Below are 19,141 nucleotides of genomic sequence, written 5' to 3'. Positions count from 1 at the left end.
CAGTCTGGCTTTGATTTCTAAGCTGTTAAGATTTCTGTCTTTGGGCAGCTGATTGTTAAGATTTCAATCTTTTGGCAATCAATCATTAGCTATTCTGTGACAATTATATAACAATATATATCTATAATATATAAATTTTGCCTAAAATATAAAAAACCCTCATGAAATGCACCAATGCACCTCATTTCAATGCATCTTGAAACGTCTATCTAAGGGTTATGTTATGTTAAAGTTATGATTACAGCAGCTTTCTGAATATTTGTGGTAGGTAAGAAAGTAATGTCCCTTTTCAGTATTGGCAAACTTTTAAATTTTGTTTGTATTGAGTATGGCTTTGAAATGGCAAACATTTGTACCTACTATAATTAGTGTGTGATGGAGGTAGGATTGATGAAAACCATCATACAATTTATTTATTTACAAGCAGGTACAGTTAGCTGTGTACAAATTAGCTACAATAAACACAATCGTAATCTATTTATATTATAAAAACAAAAAAAGTGATGAGCCCAGCCGTAAAAGCGTTGGCCTCGCACTATTGTTGTTGTGTTGTGTTGTTTCAGGACTATAGTATGACATAACTCTTGTTATTATTAAATAACTTACCTGATTTTAGCGCCGCCACAAGAATTATTTTGGGGCATCGCGAACATCTTTAACAATTCAAAGTTGAACAGCTTGAACTTCTGTTGAAACCACGCATTTATATATAAGCGCCCTGGTTGAAACCAATTGACATTTGTGCCATGTTATCGTTTTGTAAACAAAGGGAACTGGACAACTTTTGCGAGGAATCATTTAAAGACATTTATTTGTTATTGTTATACGACCTCCGAATTTCGCCATTTATTCGCAATTTCGCCGCAATTCCTTGGCGCAAAAATTGTCACTAACATGTCGAAGAGGAAATTTCCCAAAGGAAATTTCCTACGATTTCCCAACACTGAACTGTATATATTACGGATGCTTTTGACGATACAGAATCATCAACTTTCTACCCATGTGTTTACGTATCCAAGCAAAAATAAAAGTATTTTTTTATATATAACTTCTTTTACACAGGTAATTAAAGAAATTGATGGATATTTCTCTTTTTATACAGCTTTTTTACGACTTACGAGGCTACTCAGCGCTCATCGACTGAGGATATACGATACTCGACATCCCTGCGGCAGCAAAAAAATTAATCAAATAAAAATCATCGTGCGTTTGGTAACATTTATTGTCTTTATTGTCTGTCGCCTAAACAAATCAAGTGCAATTTCAATTTCTGACCGTGATGAGAAGAAATGCTGGATAACAGTTGACACCGGCATTGAACTGAAACAACCTTTGCCTATTCCGTGGTATATAAACGCATTTCCTGCAATATTTACACAATATAACTCGTTGATTATCCCGTATTCATGCGTACAATCACATTTTCTATGCCGAAGTGTGAATACTAGGTCTTGAAAAATATTCACAGAGTATTCGAAGGTATTCTAGGTCAGAATACGCGGTGTGTTTTATTCACAGGTATTCACATCGGAATACCCCCAATATTCCGAGGATATTCACAGTGAATATCTGTGAATACGTGTGAATATGGACCATATTCGAACTCATATTCGCACGTATTCACCTGTGAATACGCGGTTTCGTTTCGATGATTTTTTAACAATTCACTTGCTTTGATTTATCTGTACGGAGGTCATCACATATTTTAGAAATCTCTGCTGAAAAAAAATCCTGTAACCGTATTTTCACTGACAATCAGTTTTTCCGACATTGGTTACTGGCACATACGCAGACGTTTCTAGCAGTGTTGTTTTGTACTGACTTAAGGCTGCTTTCCACTTACGCGTTTTTTATACGCACGTACACGTACGGAAAATTTCAAATGCCTTAATTTTTATTATTTAACATCTAGGTCAACTAATGCACACAAAAATATGCAGAAAACTAAGTTCCTTCGATTCAGTTACTTAGTTTTTTCGAAGCTAACATGTATAAGGATTTCGACTTTGACGTGCGTGTACGTGCGTATGAAAAACGCGTAAGTGGAAAACAGCCTTTAGTTATTGCGCTTGTCTGCCTAGCTTTAGAAAAGTATCGTACAAGCCGCTGTGTTGTAGTACATGAGGTAAGGGCCGTCGCTAGATCGCTTAATTGGGGGGTTTATATTCATGTTTACATAATTATAATAGCAACGGCGCACAAAAGAAATCAGCCGGGCCCAATTAAGCTTCCAGTCAAGTCAACTCTCCTTTTATTTCTACCCCCAGGTTTTTTCAACCAAAATACACTGCAATTCGTTGTCATTTTCTCCCAGTACAGTGGGCTCATTTTTCCACCGGTCTTGGCAGTTAAAATTAAAAGCTTTTCATTTTACGCACTGCTCTCAATTTTATGTAGGTTGTCTCCTGACAATATAAGCCTACACGAGTTGGAGAAATTTAGTTAATTTGGACCAGCGTGATTCAATATTTTTACCAGTGTAGTTATATATAGTTTCCTATAGATATTTGCTACTTCCATTCCTTGATCTATACGAGACCAGGTTGCCAGTTGACATAGGAATTATCTTGCTTTTCGCAATCCTTCATGGCATCATCAATAACAACTGGTACATAGTTCTAGCAAGAAAGAAATTAAATGGGTATATCAGAGAAAGCTGGCATACATGTACTTATTATTCGCAAAGAATTTCACACCGAATTAAGCTTCGCAATGGTATTAACGTGGCGCAATGTACAGCTAATTCAAAGAAGGTTGTCAATAACAAAATCCAGATCCGTGATAAAAAGTAAAAATTTAAGAAAAATGATGGGTTTACAGGAAGTTTGTTTCGTTTTGGGCCAAATTAAATTATAACTCGATAAGGATAAAAAATACTTGTGTAAAGATGTTAATACGGCATGCCGTATACTTGTAAAGCAAATTCATTCTTGTGAGAAGCCCTTAATCAGATAACATATGTTTTGGAAGACACATGTGCTGAACTCAACACTGTGTTCAATAAAAGAAAAGAACTTTAACTCATTTGCACTACCGGATGTACCAGAAAAAAGTAGACAATTATGAAATACTTCGTAAACTATGAAGTTATCAAAACATTGCATAGAATCGTTGAAATATGGGTACGTTAGATGTAACATTACAAAAACAAACCGGAAATTTAACCTCGAAAAACGGAAGAGGGGTTTGTAAAAACCTCATTTTCAAATGCTTGTGCAAGCATGAATGACTTGTTAAAAGTGAATTTTGATTTTATGGAATGAAGGTTCAGGTTTTTGTTTACAAAATATAGCAATTTCAGAAAAATTGATGAAAAATAAGTACACCAAGCAGATGCGTAAACTTGGTTATTTTTTTTTCTCAACTTACAGCTTGCGCAACCTTTTTCATTCTCGAATGATTTAATGCGTGAATGATTGCTGAACGCTTACAATGGGGTTGGGGTAAATGGATAAGCGGATAAAACACGAATGAAGGGATAAAACACGGATGAGGGGATAAAACAGGGATGAGGGGATAAAACACGGATGGCGTGCATGGAAGAATCCTTTGAGAATACAAGATTTACAGAACTGATTAGAGGACTTTATGTCTGAGTTCAATTCGTGAGTCAAAATCCTCCATAAATCAAATTATTCATTGCCTGCATGTGAAAGGAACCTTAACATAAATAGCTTATCATAAGATTTATGGAGGATTTTGACTCACGAATTGAACTCAGAACATAAAGTCTGTAAATCTTGTATTCTCAAAAGATTCTTCCATTCATGCCATCCGTGTTTTATCCCCTCATCCGTATCCGTGTCGTAAACAGTGAACTCCAATAAGACTGGAACGCTCACTCTGTCCGAAGTTTGAAGCCAAGATGGCGGACACTGAAACCTTTCTTGTAGGTAAGATCCAGACCTCCACGCGAAAATTTTGTAGTTAAAATGGCAGCAATTATGATTTTACCTCTGAAATTTCCGCGCCAGAGGCCTGGGTCATACAAGAAAGGCTTCATGATCCGCCATCTTCGTTTCACTCATTATTGAAGGAAAGTCAGAGAGTGAGCGTTCCAGTCTTATTTGAGTTCACTCGTCGTAAATAAACGGCTGTTGCGAGTTTCCGTGACTACAGTGCTTCCACTTAAAGATAAATATATCCATACTTCTTTTCTTACATATTATTACATACTTTTTTTTTACGAACAAAAACTCGTTTATCAATCATAATTGAGCTATATCTTTTTCAATTGTTTTAAAGAAACCCGAGCAGAATGCCAAAAGTAAACTGCTCCTAAACTTTCCCCAACTAGCAAACGGCGTCTGAAACCTTTAGTACCTTTATTGCAGACAACAAAGAAAGTTATTCTCACCGAGCCATCCTCGACTTTTTTTTCTAATGCGAAAACCAAGTCTTTAAAAGCCGGTCTGGAATCTGCATTGGTTTGCCAACATGATTTCATTATTTCAAATCTGAAATGAAAACGACAATATATATATTTTTGCCTGTTAAACCACTTTTTAAGTTTTTTTTCAATCTGATTGGCTACGAAAGCTGTCCGTATGATACCGAACAGTTTCCATGAAAACCATTTTTCAAATTCTCATAGATAAAAGGAAATATAGAGACTTATATATACTACAAAAACTATTTAATTATTCATTTAGGTTATGCAATCAACTCCATAATCACATGTGCTGGCTTTATAAGCGGTAAAATACAGCATCGCAGTATTGTTCAACGTATCCGCCCTGTTTATATTTTTTCTTTAATTCGAATGTCATCGATTTAATGATGAAAAGCAGATAATCTCATGCATTCTGAATCTTATATTAGCGATAATTTTGGGATCGGTACGTGTAAATGGGTAATATAATGCCATATTATTACCATATACTGATAATGCCAGCGAACGATTAAATCACATCAACTACGAATCTTAAAACTTGTAAAAATTTCATATACAAAATGTTTCTTACACAATTTTTACGTTTCATTAAGTAAACAAATGGTACTGATGTATTGGTATTGAATGTGGAAACGAATTATGTTGTAATTGTTTTAAGCAAAAGACAAATATTTAAATTTTCAATTCAGTTTTTAAATTCTTTTTCGGGTTTTTTTCTGATTTTACACAAACACATATACGTTAAGGCAAGGACTTTTCTTATCAGGCTAGACGCTGGTGCTTTAAATTTCATGAAAGCGAAAAATAACATAGCTATGGTTATTTAATTTACAGTCGCATAACTAGCAATAACTGCAATATAATCACTGCAATATTATTACTTTTAGAAAATCAGCGGTTTGCCTCCCTGACTACGCCATGAAATGCTAGATCTAGTAATGCAGGAATTATAACATAATATCCGGAGTTTTAATCTGAAAAGCGCGGGAATGTGTAATCATCTTTAAGGTGGCTCCCTAGAGTTTTGTAAAATTCTAGACAGCAGGTTTGTTGCAGGTACCGAATTAAACACCAATATTGTGTATTAGGATATTTTTAAGATGGATAGATTTACGGGTTTTTTTGTAACGATAACGTTTCCTTAACATTGTCATGTCAATTACTAACCATCTGGCAAAACGTTCAGTGACAGTGGAGGAGTTTGTGAAATAATCGTAATTTAATGATAATTGGAGCCCATATATTGAAACGTCATTGTTGCCATGGCAACGGCCTATAATTGGCCAATCAATAGTTTCTTATTTCGAACATGGTACTAAATACGTTAAAGCTAATTTTAAACTATAGTTTACAATGTTGGTGCTTAATTCTACATCATCAACCGCTCAAAGCTCAGGTTGTAGTTTAAATACATTTAAGTAAAGTATTTCTTGGAAGAGGGAATTTGTAAAATATGGAACAAAATAACCGGCCGTAAATTAATCCTGTCGACGGGTTCTGGCCTTAAACGTCTTTAAGTACTATCTCGAGGTTAGCTCATTTTGCTTGAAATAATTTGGGATGAACAGTAAACTTACACTTTAGGTGAAGTTTCAGACGGTTTAGATAAACGGCTACCACGCTGTAAGTATAATAATAACTCTTGGGATTCCACGCCAGCATACGGCACCATTCCTAAAGATTAAAAATTTAATTACAATAGATTAGATGTTAGGTATGTGGGTGGTATATTCTTTCCTAGGCTAAAAGCAACCTCGCCCAGTGGCGGAACTATGGTTAGGGAGAATAAATTAATAAGCTTAATTTTAAATTCAAAATACCTGGGACCAGTTGTTCAAACTTCAAAGCTGGGTTAGCGCTAACCCTGGGTTAAATTTTAATCCAGTGTTTTAGTTTATGTGCTTCTGAACCACTGTTCGTTTAAAACTTTAGAATATATGACTTCTATCGGCCCAGAAAATATTTATGAAAAAAGATATTCAACTTTGTAAACAATCGACTAAAAGAATAAACGTAAAGATTTGCTTTAACCCAGGGTTAAGCTAACTTGCTTTTGAACAACCGGTCCCTGAATAACAACGCAATTGGTCATGCATTTCTAAAGAATTGCATTTATTTTAAAATTAAAATAAAACTCCACCAATCTAACCCTGAAGGCGCTGTTTTTCATTCTTAGGCAATTTTACGTGTAACTTGCAACGAAATATATATATATATATATATATATATATATATATATATATATATATATATATACACACCCATTTGCAAAAACGTTGGCCGCAGATAGATAGATAGATAGATACTCGAAGTCTAATTAGAATTGCATATGATTACATTTGCATGGGATTTCAATCATATTACACAACATATGCAATTCTAATTAGATTTCGAGTATCTATCTATCTATCTATCTGCGGCCAACGTTTTTGCAAATGGGTGTATATATATATATATATATATATATATATATATATATATATATATATATATATATATATATATATATATATATATGTATATATATATATATATATATATATATATATATATATATATACATATATATATATATATATATATATATATATATATATATATATATAATATATATATATATATATTTATATATATATATATATATATATATATATATATATATATATATATTATACTTGGTATTAGTTTTTACCGTTTTGCACACCGTATAATATTATCAAACTGGGAAACCAACATTTGAAAGTTTGAAACTTGTCAAGTGCTATGGAATATCGCTATATTCCGAGATTTGTATATATGTCCAAATTTAAAATCAAGAAAAACGTAATCGGTTTATGAGGTTACTTCTACTTTTGATCAAATTTTAGGCTTTAGTTGGCTATATCGAAGACTGCAATTTACATGGTTACTGAGCTATTCTAACGAATTCTTAAAATTTTCGCTTTACTGCATGTATCGCGAATCAAGTAGGGAATGCGTCTACAAACCTCCTGTCTCAATTTCCCACATTAAAACACCAAACGACCATCTAAAAAATGATTGCGCAGTTATACACTGCATAGAAAATGTAGCCAAATATAATCTATTAAGATAGAAGAGTGTGACAAGTACAATATTTCAGAGAAACACCGAAGCAATGAGCTGATTGAAATGGCGTTTCTAATTCGTGTAAATGCAGGATAAGTAAAAAAGGTTCTGTATTGAAACGATCTAATATAAACGGAGCAGGTCCCGACAAGTGTTAATTCAATGTAAGGTTGAAGTCTTTCAGTGATATTCATTGCATTTCATCACGTTTTGATATGGTTATTCGAGAAAACCATTCTGCTGTGGAAAATTGTTACTGTATGCCATTACAAACGTACCAATATAACCAGGGAGCAGCGTGGCAGCGTCTTCAAACAACTTATATAGCATCAAATGTGGTATAACAGTTTTTCATCAGGCACCATTTCACATGCCTCTCCTTCAACCTCATTTATTGCATCTCACCCAACTAATGTGGTTTACTGTATATCGGTGAAACTGGAAATGGGTAAGGTTTGGCGAATGCCGTAGGTCGGTCAAGGACGATAACACCTAGGCTGTTGCCAAACACTTTACCTGTGGTAATGATTGTGTCACAGACATGAATATTAGAGCCATCTGTCCTATTTCCGGTACTAACATGCGACTCATCCACAGTTTTGGCACTGTTCATCCCTCTTTTTCATTTAACATACTTCACCAACAGTAATACGACTTCAATTCCTTTGTTTACATCAAAGCTGGTTGTAATATGTTTTCGTTGCTGATCAGGCTTCCTTCATTGCGGGCTATTCTTAGCCCATCGGGCATCACCTTGGCAACGTGATGTATTCCTTTTTGTTTTGATTTTTTGTTCTCTATTGGCCCATTATTATCACGTGTTTTGCCCCCATACAAAATATGTGCTATCCTCATTTATTTTCATACTAACTCTCCTGACGAAGGCCCTCGAAGACGAAGTATTTTGTCTATTTTAGGCAGTTGTTATACCACATTTGATGCTTTGATGCCGTCTTAAATCGAACTCGACAACGCCAATATGTAAGGTAGTGGTTGCTTTCATTTCAAATTTTGTCTCGTGCCTTATATAATTCTATTTTAACAAGGCAACCATCTTTGATTGCGAAATCCTGGCGTTATGGTAATCAAAGCATAGAGATTAGAAATAAAACTAGAGGGGGCATTGGTATTGAAAACATCAGTCGAAAAAGGGAGCGCGATAATGGGGGGCAACTACGTTAGAAACAACTAAAATTTGTATTAAAAAAATTTAGGTTTTTTAGGTCGCTTTGCCGGTTTTTTAAGGAAAAACAGTGCTTTTTAGAACTGCATGGTTTTACTACCTTAGACATCCTGAGATGATATTTTGGGGAAAAAACATTTAGAAATAGAAAAAACTCGTTCAAAACGACATATTTTGGCCTCGGACATCGTGAATGAGCGAACACCCGCGGGACTTGGATTTGCCCCCCATTAACGCGCTCCCCAATTTCTCCTCGATGCCCCCTGTAGTGTTATTTAATGTCTATGTCTAATGTCTATGAATCAAAGTCAGTGGTGATGGGTGCCCATCTATGCCACAATAGGAAAAAATACTGTGTAAATTACACCTCTATCCCGTTCGCAAATTAACACGGAATGGCCTATACATTTCCAAATTACCCGATGATTTGACGAATATATTTGAAAGTCTAAAAATGCATACATACGTATCGCTCTTTGAAGTATACTTTGCGTCTTGCAACGACTCGATAGCCATCCACCTTGCCGGTAGTCTACCCTTTGGGGCGAAAGAGGTGAAATAATTATTAAAAATATTTATAAAAATATTTAATTAAAGAGCATCGTCGAGAAATTTGTTTCTGCCCATAAAGAAATGGTTGGATCTTGTTATGACAATGGGTATGATGTTATTTATTACTATCCTCTTTAGGATTTCTTTCAAGATAAGCATGCTAAAGATCTACCTCGTAGCAATCTTGGACAATTTTTTAAAAATTTATATCTAGTCGGCCACACGAACCGTTGTTACGTCTGTGTAACATAGGTGTAATAATGTTTTGTCGCGATAGTCAAAATAGAGTTGGCGTAAATAAAAAGTTTTAACATTAAGGACTTTATTGTTAAGAGGAGATTTTTTATCATGTCATGTATTTTGGCGGGAAAACGCTCAAAACCTAAAATCTTTTCGGCCTACCACTCAAAATCTATTTATTTTACCGTTATTCTTTAGATTATGTTGTGAACTAAGTTTTGAACTGTATTTGGTGAATGCAAAACACCAAACAAAGGAGTTATTACAAAATATAATGCGGCGGCTATCAACAATGTTATAATGTCAACGCCATTATAACTGAAATTAATACAAAAGAAGCTTCGATTCAAGTGTCATTTTCTTCTCGGCGTGTCCTGAGAAATCTTTTCATTTTCACAATATCGTGAGATTATGCAGTAAACCTGCTTGGTGGATGCTTTTCAGGTTTGCAAAACATTTTTATTGCTGAAAACTTTAGTGCTGTTACATGAAGATATAACTGAGGTTTTGAGCATATATTACGTGATATAGCAAAATATCTCCTCTTAATACCATGCAAAAAATGACGGAATTTTGGAAAAATCAATACTGCATGTAGACTATAATTATAAGACCAAAATTTAAGAATGGTGTTTTATCTAATAAAGCAAATTTACCGGAAATGTAAAAAAAATTCAAAACAATGCAGATAGTGTAAAATTAGTTATTGAAAGAAGAGACAGCTTATATAAAACATGTAAAAATGAAGTGACCAACCCAATAGGAAATCCAAACAATATAGAAAGTAAGGAGAGTTAATTGGCTGACTATATATATTAATATATTACGAGTAAAAAATCTATGACTACTCAAATCAGACAGATTGATACTAATTTTATCGTACCAGAGGAATCCCAACTGATTTCCGCACGTTATTCCTTGCACAAGGTTATCTTGGAAAGTATTTACTGTATGCATATGTGGAAATTTCCATTACGAAACGAACATTTTATTTACGTTAATATTTCTGCTGCCTAATTGGCGGTATTTAAGCACAACATGATGAATTATGGGCAGACGGACCTCTACAAATGCAAAAAGCCGTAAATTGTTCGTAAATCTACACAAAAATATACCGCCTGAATTATTTTTACCGTAAAATCAATTTCAGAGGCATCTGATTGCCTAGGATATATCAAACGAAACATTCAAGGCCGAGAACATTATAAATAACGTAAATAACGTTAATTTGGTAAATTGCACCTGGTTTTATCACTGTGTTAACGTTTTTCGACTATTAATTACCCACCCTTTCAACCAAATGCACAGCAAAAAATCATTTTCTTATTTCAAGAAAAAAAAAACTCATTTTAAGAAAATTTTCTTAAAATGAGTTCAAATTTTCTTGGGAGAATAATAAGAAAATTTTCTTACTTTTTTTCTTAAGAATTTTTTTCTTAAGAAAATTTTCTCAAAATAAGAAAAGTTGCACACAAATAATTTCTCAGTTTAAGAAAATTTTCTTGAAATAAGTCCAAAATTTCTTATAGAATGTTCATAATGAGAAAAATTTTCTTAAGAAATTTTTCTTAATATAAGAAATATTTCCAAGAAAATATTTTCTTATAATAAGAAAAGTTAATTCTCAAGAAACCCTAGAAACTCTGACATGATATTTTGTTATAAGTAAGAATGTAATGTAAATTTACTAAAATATTCATGAGTCATAATATAGAATACACAGCAGACATTAATACATGAGAATTATAGGTCCTACATGACTATTTAGAAATACAGAGGAATGATTATATATAATATTGCACCACGGCTTTGAAGGTTTTGTATTTGTCCAGTGTTTATTTGACATGTTTTTAAATATCAATTATTGCAGTGCAGATCAATTATTGCAAAAGGATTTTTGTGGTGCTTAAAATCAGATGAGACATCATCAGATAAATTTGAGAGTAAATAATTTAAAAATTGGTGTGAAGTAAATCCTAAGTTCACACTTAACTTAAAATAAAACTTTGTAATCATGTTAGGAATTGAGTACATCAAACAAAAAAACTGGTAAATGATAATTTAGCTACTCTGGGGAATTTTAAGCTATTCTTTAGCTATCGCTTGCAAAACCGGCATCTTTAAGAAAACTACTTTAAGACCATTATCAAATACACCCAGCCTTCAACCCATTCTACACTGCTTTTCTACCTCCCTATGATAGTTTAAATTCCAATCAATTCACCATGAAAATGCATGTAATTAATTCAAACAATATATAGATAGAGGCCTTATATATCCAATGAAATCAAATGGTGTTAAATCCAAAAATTGTCCCTAACAAAATATGTATGGGTAAATGTATCTGAAGGCAAAATAGAGAGCTTTGTGATAATTTTAATGATATAGGCAGACTCTGATGCACAATTTATACCCTTTGAAACAGTCGCAACCCTACTGTGGAGAAGCACTGTTACATTTAATAACCCCTCTGGATTTAGTATCAATCTAAAAATACAACTCAACTCTAATCCTACATTTCAAACAAAGACATTAGAAACACTGCCATATGCTGCTCCTTAGTTATATATATCACAACATTAGACTATTCTATGTTGCTTCTCTGAGGTATTCTAGGCCATAATTGCTGAGGAATTCTAAGGTATTGTTTAGCTAGCCAACTATTTGACTATATAAACAGATAATAACATGGAAAATCATAGCGCAAATCATTAAACGATGAAGAAAGACCTAAATACAATTCTTGATCTATAATAGGGCTAACAAAGGCTGACAAATAAAGGCTTATACGTTGTATATAATAACACACTCGATCAGCATGTTGGCATATGACATCATGAAACATCAACTCACCTTATGAAATACCACAAATTTGAGCCGATATAGTGTATATTTTCTCACATCCTAAACGTTCATATCTTTATCGGTAATACATAAAGTTAATAAGAAGATACAAATGCCATATCCGCCATAAAGAACCATATTTCTTTAATATGCGTTAATAGCGTTATAGCTAGGTTGTTTCGTTAAGTATTCAAATTTCCCTCGTGGTCTACGCTCGAAAGGCATAATGGGATAAATGGAATAATCATGCTCTGCGTCAGGCTGGACCATACAATTATCAGTATTAAACCTTTGAATGCTTTGAATTATCTCACGCTTCTGTAAATGAAAACAGCATTTTGCAAACATTATATTATGACTTTGTTCTATTTTAACAGTTCTTGACCGAATATGTCACGCCATGCTTGTAAAGTGCAAGTACGAAAAGCTTCATTGTTGACTAGGGCACTTTACTCATATTGATAATTAGCTAAATTGATAAAATCATCCAATGATCAGAACGAAAAACAATAAAATATGAACCATATAACTCTCTGAAATCAACAAACTTCAACAATGACGAACATTTGAAACACAAGTAATTTTGAAATTTACTCAGCTGAAATTCTTCAAATTTAATGCGAAGAGTATTTTCTTAGTTTAGGAATATATATTTCTTATAACAAGAAATTGATATCTCAATATTTTCTTAAGAAAACAATTTCTCATTTTAAGAAAAACATTTTCTTATGATAAGAAAGTGATATCTCTGATATTTTCTCGAGAAATAATTTTCTTATTTCAAGAAAATGTTTTCTCAAATTAAGAAGAAAAATATCTTAAGAAAATATTTTCTCAAAATAAGAAAATTATTTCTTGAAACAAGTAAATATTTTCTTAAAACAAGAAAATTCAATTTCTTAAGAAATTCATTTTTTGCTGTGTGGTGCTAGGGAAGACTGCTACGGGTAACTCTAGCCGCTGTCATAAGAAAATACTATCCACCTTACCGATGTCGTTTTCTGATACAACCCAGTTTCGTATATATCACGCGACAAACCAAAGTCAGACACCTTGGCAACTTTATGCTTTCCCAAGAGAACGTTTCTTGCCGCCAAGTCGCGATGGACAATCTATTAAATTTTGATTAATGTGTAAACGGCGTTTTGTATAAGCAGGAACTGGATTGAAATTATAATGGCAACAAACGGAAATTCTGTTTCACGACTCAAAATTAATTGCACACGTGATGCTGTTGAGAACAGTCCCTTTTCAAACTTTTTTTGTATCATGTTGATTCGTGCAACTGTTGTTAGAAAGAAGCAGTGCGTAGATGTGTTTCAGTTTAATTCTTATACAAAAACCCTGCTTAAAAAATCCAGAAAGACTGAGAGGTGACCATTTCTATAAGGCAAGAACATTAGAAGAATGAAAAAATCTAGAATGAGCAAATTCTCACACTATGTCGTGTTTTTAATCGTAATTGTACGTGTTAATTCGCGTTTCCAGTTCACTCCTGACAGCTTTATATAGAATATAATTTAAGAAAACGACTTTAGAAAAAAGGACACTTTTTCTCCCGCACAATTGCAAAATTGGTGTTCCCGTGCTTCTTGTCCACAACAAAATCCGCATGCAAAATAATTCCACATGTAAAATGCACTATAAACAAATGCATACAATGTGCAAAAAAATTATAAAAGACACAAATTTATACAATTTGCAAAACATTCTTTTACAAATGTTATTTTCACTGACCTTCTTGGTCTCGAGATAGGCCATTCCTTTCGAGACATCATAGGCAAATCTCAGTCGTGTCAACTGGTCTAATGAAGTCAGAAACGTTCCATTCTCAGCTACGTCTTGTCGATGACTTTTAAGAAAGTCCAACAAACTTCCGTGCTCACAATATTCCACAATCAATAATAATGGCCCTAAAATGTTTGCATTAAAATATCGTTTAAATCCATGAATCCGTAATATCAAAAAAGTCCGATAGAAAGAATCTTCTGCATTGCAATTGCTGATAAAAGATGCAGCTATATACCCATATCGAACAACTATGGTAAACTGAAAGGCGTTCGTATTTTTTCTGCATTGCTTTGAGTTGTGCACATGGGTAAATATTTTATATCTGCCTGGTAAAGTCGCGCTTGTTCGCTATATGCGTATGTTCGTGACATGGTCAAGTAAAACCAGAGGAAGCGTGTCATTGCGAATTGTCATCAAGAGCTTTGAAAATTTCATGGTATTTCACATATTACTGCCGTATATCTCATCTCATCGTTTTTCTTAAGGGATAAAATTGGCATCCGTGCCGATCGATGTTGTCCGTGTCCGGTCTTTGTATTGACAGCATGAGGAGTAATAAAATTGCCGGGTGCCGGTACCAATTTTAGCCGTGCCGTAGCTGTAGTTTAAAGGGGCTTTACTTGCGGTACAGGGTGTCTAAAAAAAACGCAACCACTTAAATATGCAAGAATATTAATATTGTTCGGGTTTGCACCATAGTTCAGCTAAAATGACTTTTAGCATTTTAAATGAAGGATTAAAAGCCATTTTCAATTCCCAGAGGCAGAGGTGCTTATCTACAGAATTGAGCTTTGGAGCTGTGGTAATGTTCTTGCATATTTATTTAAGTGGTTGAGTTTTTTTGAGACACCCTGTATAACTAAGATCTACTGGCTTTCTCGCTTGCTGCAGCAGCATACCTTCACGAAAGCGAAAATAGGGCACGCGTGGAATTGTATCACACAGCGCGGAACCTGACGGAAAAATCAAATGGTACCATCACGCAATGCGCCAGATGGCCATAGCCGCGGCAGCAATAATTTTTCACCACCGGTATGCGAACACCTATCGAAAAGCCCTGCGTATCAGGGATACTGTCCTTCGCAGAGGTTTGTAACCAAGCATTAAAACGAATAGCGGGCGGGCAGGCGGGCGCGCAGGCGGGCGGGAGATGAGCAGGCGGGCGGGAGATGAGCAGGCGGGCGGGAGATGAGTAGGCGGGTGGGAGATGAGCAGGCGGGCGGGAGATGGGCACGCAACCGTTAAATTTCTTTTCAACCCACGTCTGCCCGACTACCGTCCGCCCACCAGCTACTAATATTAATACTTCTGGCCGACGGACACCCCACCAATTATCGTTTTATTTTCCGTCGTGATTTTTACCAACCTCCTCTTGAACAAGCTCCGACTAAATTAACAATATTCGGATGATCGCCAACATTGGCCATTAATCTTAATTCCTTGAAAAGTTCTTTGCGATCAGAATCAGTTGCAATGTCTGTAAATTTACGAGAAAAGTTTTCAGCCAATTTTAACCCTCAATTATTACTAACATGAGGCACTACCTTTTCCCTCATGCTTATTATCAGTCTATGTTTGTAAATTTGTCATTGTTATTTTCTCTTTTAAACATGCAGAGCTGCCAAGAGGCGGGGGGGGTGGAAAAAGGGGCAATTTTTCCCGGGGACCAGGGTTGCTAGGAGCCCAAAAATGCTACAGGAAAAAAATTAAACCATTGTTGGAAGTATATAGCCCTCTTTCGAAAACAGATTCGTAGTTTTGGAATATTCATAGTTCAGATATTGTAACATATACATTCGATATCGTAGAAAATCTCACCCCCAAAACGAAGGAAATCTTGTGTTGTACTCTAGATTTCAAAATTTGATTGAGGAATATGCCCCCAAATCCCCAAATAGTGCTCTTTCTCCCCAAGATTTACCTTGCTTGTGCGTTTTTGCTGTGGAATTTACACCCTAACCAGAATTATTTCCGGTGGCCCTGTCTCTGCTTTCTAAATCGTGTTGTGAATAATTTCTTCATACTTTCGGTAAAAAAATTAGCTACATTTACTTATACCTTTGACACTCTTAACAGCAACTGTCATGTCACTAGACTTTTCGCTTGTCAACACCGCTTTCATGACCAGGCCAAACTCCCCCTGACCCAAAATATCTCCTATTAGTAAAGCATCACGTGATACTTCCTTCCATGAGAAATATTCTTGCTTTTCCCCAATTCCAAATTGCCCGCTCGGACAAAATAACTTTTCATTTTCGATGTAAATCTCTTGAGGCGAAACGCCCGGAATAGATCGCTCGTACGGCTAGGAAGAATAAATAATAAATGAAAACACGATGAAATGCTCGCCGTTCGCTCGCTTAGGAATTACGTTTTTAGCCTAAACAAGCTTCGCGGAACGTAGTGAAGTTAATTTCCCCACAACTCAGAATTTAGCCTTGAACCTTCTTTACTAGTTCTGTTAAAAGAGTATGTATGCATTCCATTTATCTAACTGTTCAGGTAACAACTACTTGAACCTGGTTATCTCAGATCCATGTCTTCTTTATCAATACCATAATTTCTATATTTTGCAAATACAGCGATAATATTGGATGCTTTTACCACGTTTTCAGTTATTTTGACCAATAAAAATTTGGCGCAATAAATGAATTTAGTTGGTACTTAGTGTAACTAATTATCTCTAGTTTTACAACAAGAAAGTAATCGATTACCTAAAAACAAGTGTATTTTTAGTCTTAAAACAAGGATGGAAACTTAGAAGTATATTCTTACAGGTTGCAGTTTGCGGTACACGCGGTTGTTTTATAGCTCTATGTTTGCTATAGAACAGTAGTAACCTGTGGCAAAAATTGGCATGTTTTGATACCATTTTTTCTGGGAACATTATGCTACTTTGGTATAGGCGATAAAACTTACGTTTGAAAGTGAAAGATTAGTCCCATCCCGTCTCCGTCGGAAGTAGTAAAAAGATCCAAGTAGAACTACCAAAGCGGCCACGATTATTAGAATAACGATGGCTATAATTATCACACTATCCGAACCCTTGTTATTTTCTACAACAAGAAATTAATAAAAGTGAAAAGGTGGTATTCTCAAGAATTAATAATGCTACTAATTGAGCTGTTTTAAAGGATTGTTTAGCGGTTGAGGGGTTAGGGCAAGAAATTTAGATTTCGCGCATTTTTAAAGGTCAAATTTACTAGCCAGATTGATAGAATTCTTTATAGGGCGAATTTGTTTCATTCTCTTTAGGTTCCACTCATTCCATATTTTAAAATTCACCATATTTTTGTTAAAGATGAATACAGGTGGATCCATTGTTGGATTAGCAGCTTCACAAATATACTCTCTGAAGAGGTCATTACATTCAATAGGGCCAGAGGGACAAAATATTAAATACAAAATATTACATACCTTTCATTGTCTTCACTTCAATAACGTTAGATTTTTTCTGACTAACACCGTATTTATTTTCACTGTACATTGATACATTATAAAATGTATCTGATTCCAAACCATCAATAGTGGCTCTCGTTTTTGTTCCGTGAACTTTACTGGTGTTTTGCCACGTATTACTTGACGCCTGCCAAATTTGAATATGATAATAATCGATCTCAAAGTACTTAGGATGTTCCCAACCAATAGTGACGCTATCTTGTTTCGTGTCTATGTCAGTAAGGCGAGTAGGCGGTGCTGGTGGTCCTAATAAAAAATATAACTTTTAACGAAGATCTATCCAGGTTATTTGAAAATCATGTACCTGATTAACTATTACGATCACTGTCATGAGGGCAAAATATCAATAAAGCTAGATGACACACCCAATTAAAACTACTTGAAGCCACTTAACTAACCTAGCGTAGAAAGATCTAAGAGAATTTAGTTTTCAAGACTGAAATCTGATCCATTTTTTTGTACTTTCCAATTACTTAACGCGGCTATGGGTCTCAATAGAACGTTAATTGAGAGGGACCATATTTATATATTCTGTTATGCCATGCTGATTTATTGGAAGTGAAATTGTTTTCAAAAGAAATTAGCTAGGCATAGCAGAATATATGGATATGGTCCCCTTGATAAACGCCAATGTACGAGGCGCTATACATAACTGAAGCGCAAGCTGAACTTTTGTGTGTATTCCGACAGTTTGAATTCAAGCGACACTAACCATAGACTATAAGTTTCTTGGGGCCAAGTTTTCCATTTACCAAAGCCCTGTGAACATCATCGGCTAGTTTTGTAATGTCCCTTGGCCTACCATAAGTATTATCCAGAACCCTCTCTTTCCACGTTAGATCAAATTTCACCTTACCAGTTCTGAAAGCATTCACAATTTAAGGGCAGAAATTGGTCCACAGACCTCTAATTTAATGAAGTGATTTACATGAATAATTATGACAATAGCAGATCAATATTAACTCACGACGGATCAATAGAAGTGATGTTAAATGAATGATAGAGTTTTCCCTGATAAATACACTTTCGACCTAGAAAAAAACAGGAGCAAAACATACCAGTTAAGATGTGCATGAAAATATGGGATGATTCGATTGGATTGAAAGCTAGCTTAAAAGTGCGAGCAAACTAGAAAGCCTTGTTGTCAGTGGCGTAGCCAGCCTGACAATTTGTCCCGCTATGTAATTTTCGAGCTATTATAATTATTCATGCCTTTAGAAATCTATTGTTTTCACAGTCAGTGAACACTAAAATATTAGCATAGCGGGACAAATCGACAGGCTGGCTACGCTACTGCTTGTTGTCATCCTGTTTATGTTTTTCCATAGATTGCAAAGCATTGGGTAGGAAACCTGTGGTTACGTAGTGTCTATCCCGCCTTTTAATTGGCTAAAATATCTTTAATTTAGGCTGTTCGAAAATTTGCAACAACCGTGTTAAAAAATGTCCATGTTATGACGTCACAAAATAACGTAAGTATAATGATATTCTTATTGACGTCACAATAAAATTACCGTTTTAAATTTAGAACGACCTTAACTGAGATGAATTTCAAGTTTTGCTCTCACAAGCTATGTGGAAAATGCAAAACA

At 34.7% G+C, this 19,141-nt stretch overlaps 1 protein-coding gene across 1 annotated transcript; it reads right to left on the bottom strand.

Annotated features, from left to right (window-relative positions):
* Positions 1-1,999: 1,999 nt before the first annotated feature.
* LOC114543360 (angiopoietin-1 receptor-like) lies at positions 2,000-18,856 on the bottom strand. Its single transcript, XM_028562376.1, has 14 exons — positions 18,844-18,856; positions 18,517-18,580; positions 18,262-18,410; positions 17,508-17,795; positions 17,010-17,146; positions 16,149-16,395; positions 15,457-15,567; positions 14,037-14,212; positions 13,289-13,411; positions 9,130-9,200; positions 7,381-7,421; positions 5,971-6,067; positions 4,358-4,457; positions 2,000-2,618 (listed from the first exon to the last, which is right to left on the bottom strand). Exons 1-14 carry the CDS (start codon positions 18,854-18,856, stop codon positions 2,529-2,531), a joined length of 1,707 nt encoding a protein of 568 aa, XP_028418177.1. The 3' UTR covers positions 2,000-2,528.
* Positions 18,857-19,141: the final 285 nt, after the last annotated feature.

The sequence above is a fragment of the Dendronephthya gigantea genome, unplaced genomic scaffold (genome assembly GCF_004324835.1).
Source record: "Dendronephthya gigantea isolate DGI-Jeju-01 unplaced genomic scaffold, DenGig_1.0 000443F, whole genome shotgun sequence".
Taxonomy (NCBI): Eukaryota; Metazoa; Cnidaria; class Anthozoa; order Malacalcyonacea; family Nephtheidae; genus Dendronephthya; species Dendronephthya gigantea.
This window is presented reverse-complemented; position numbering and strand designations above follow the sequence as displayed.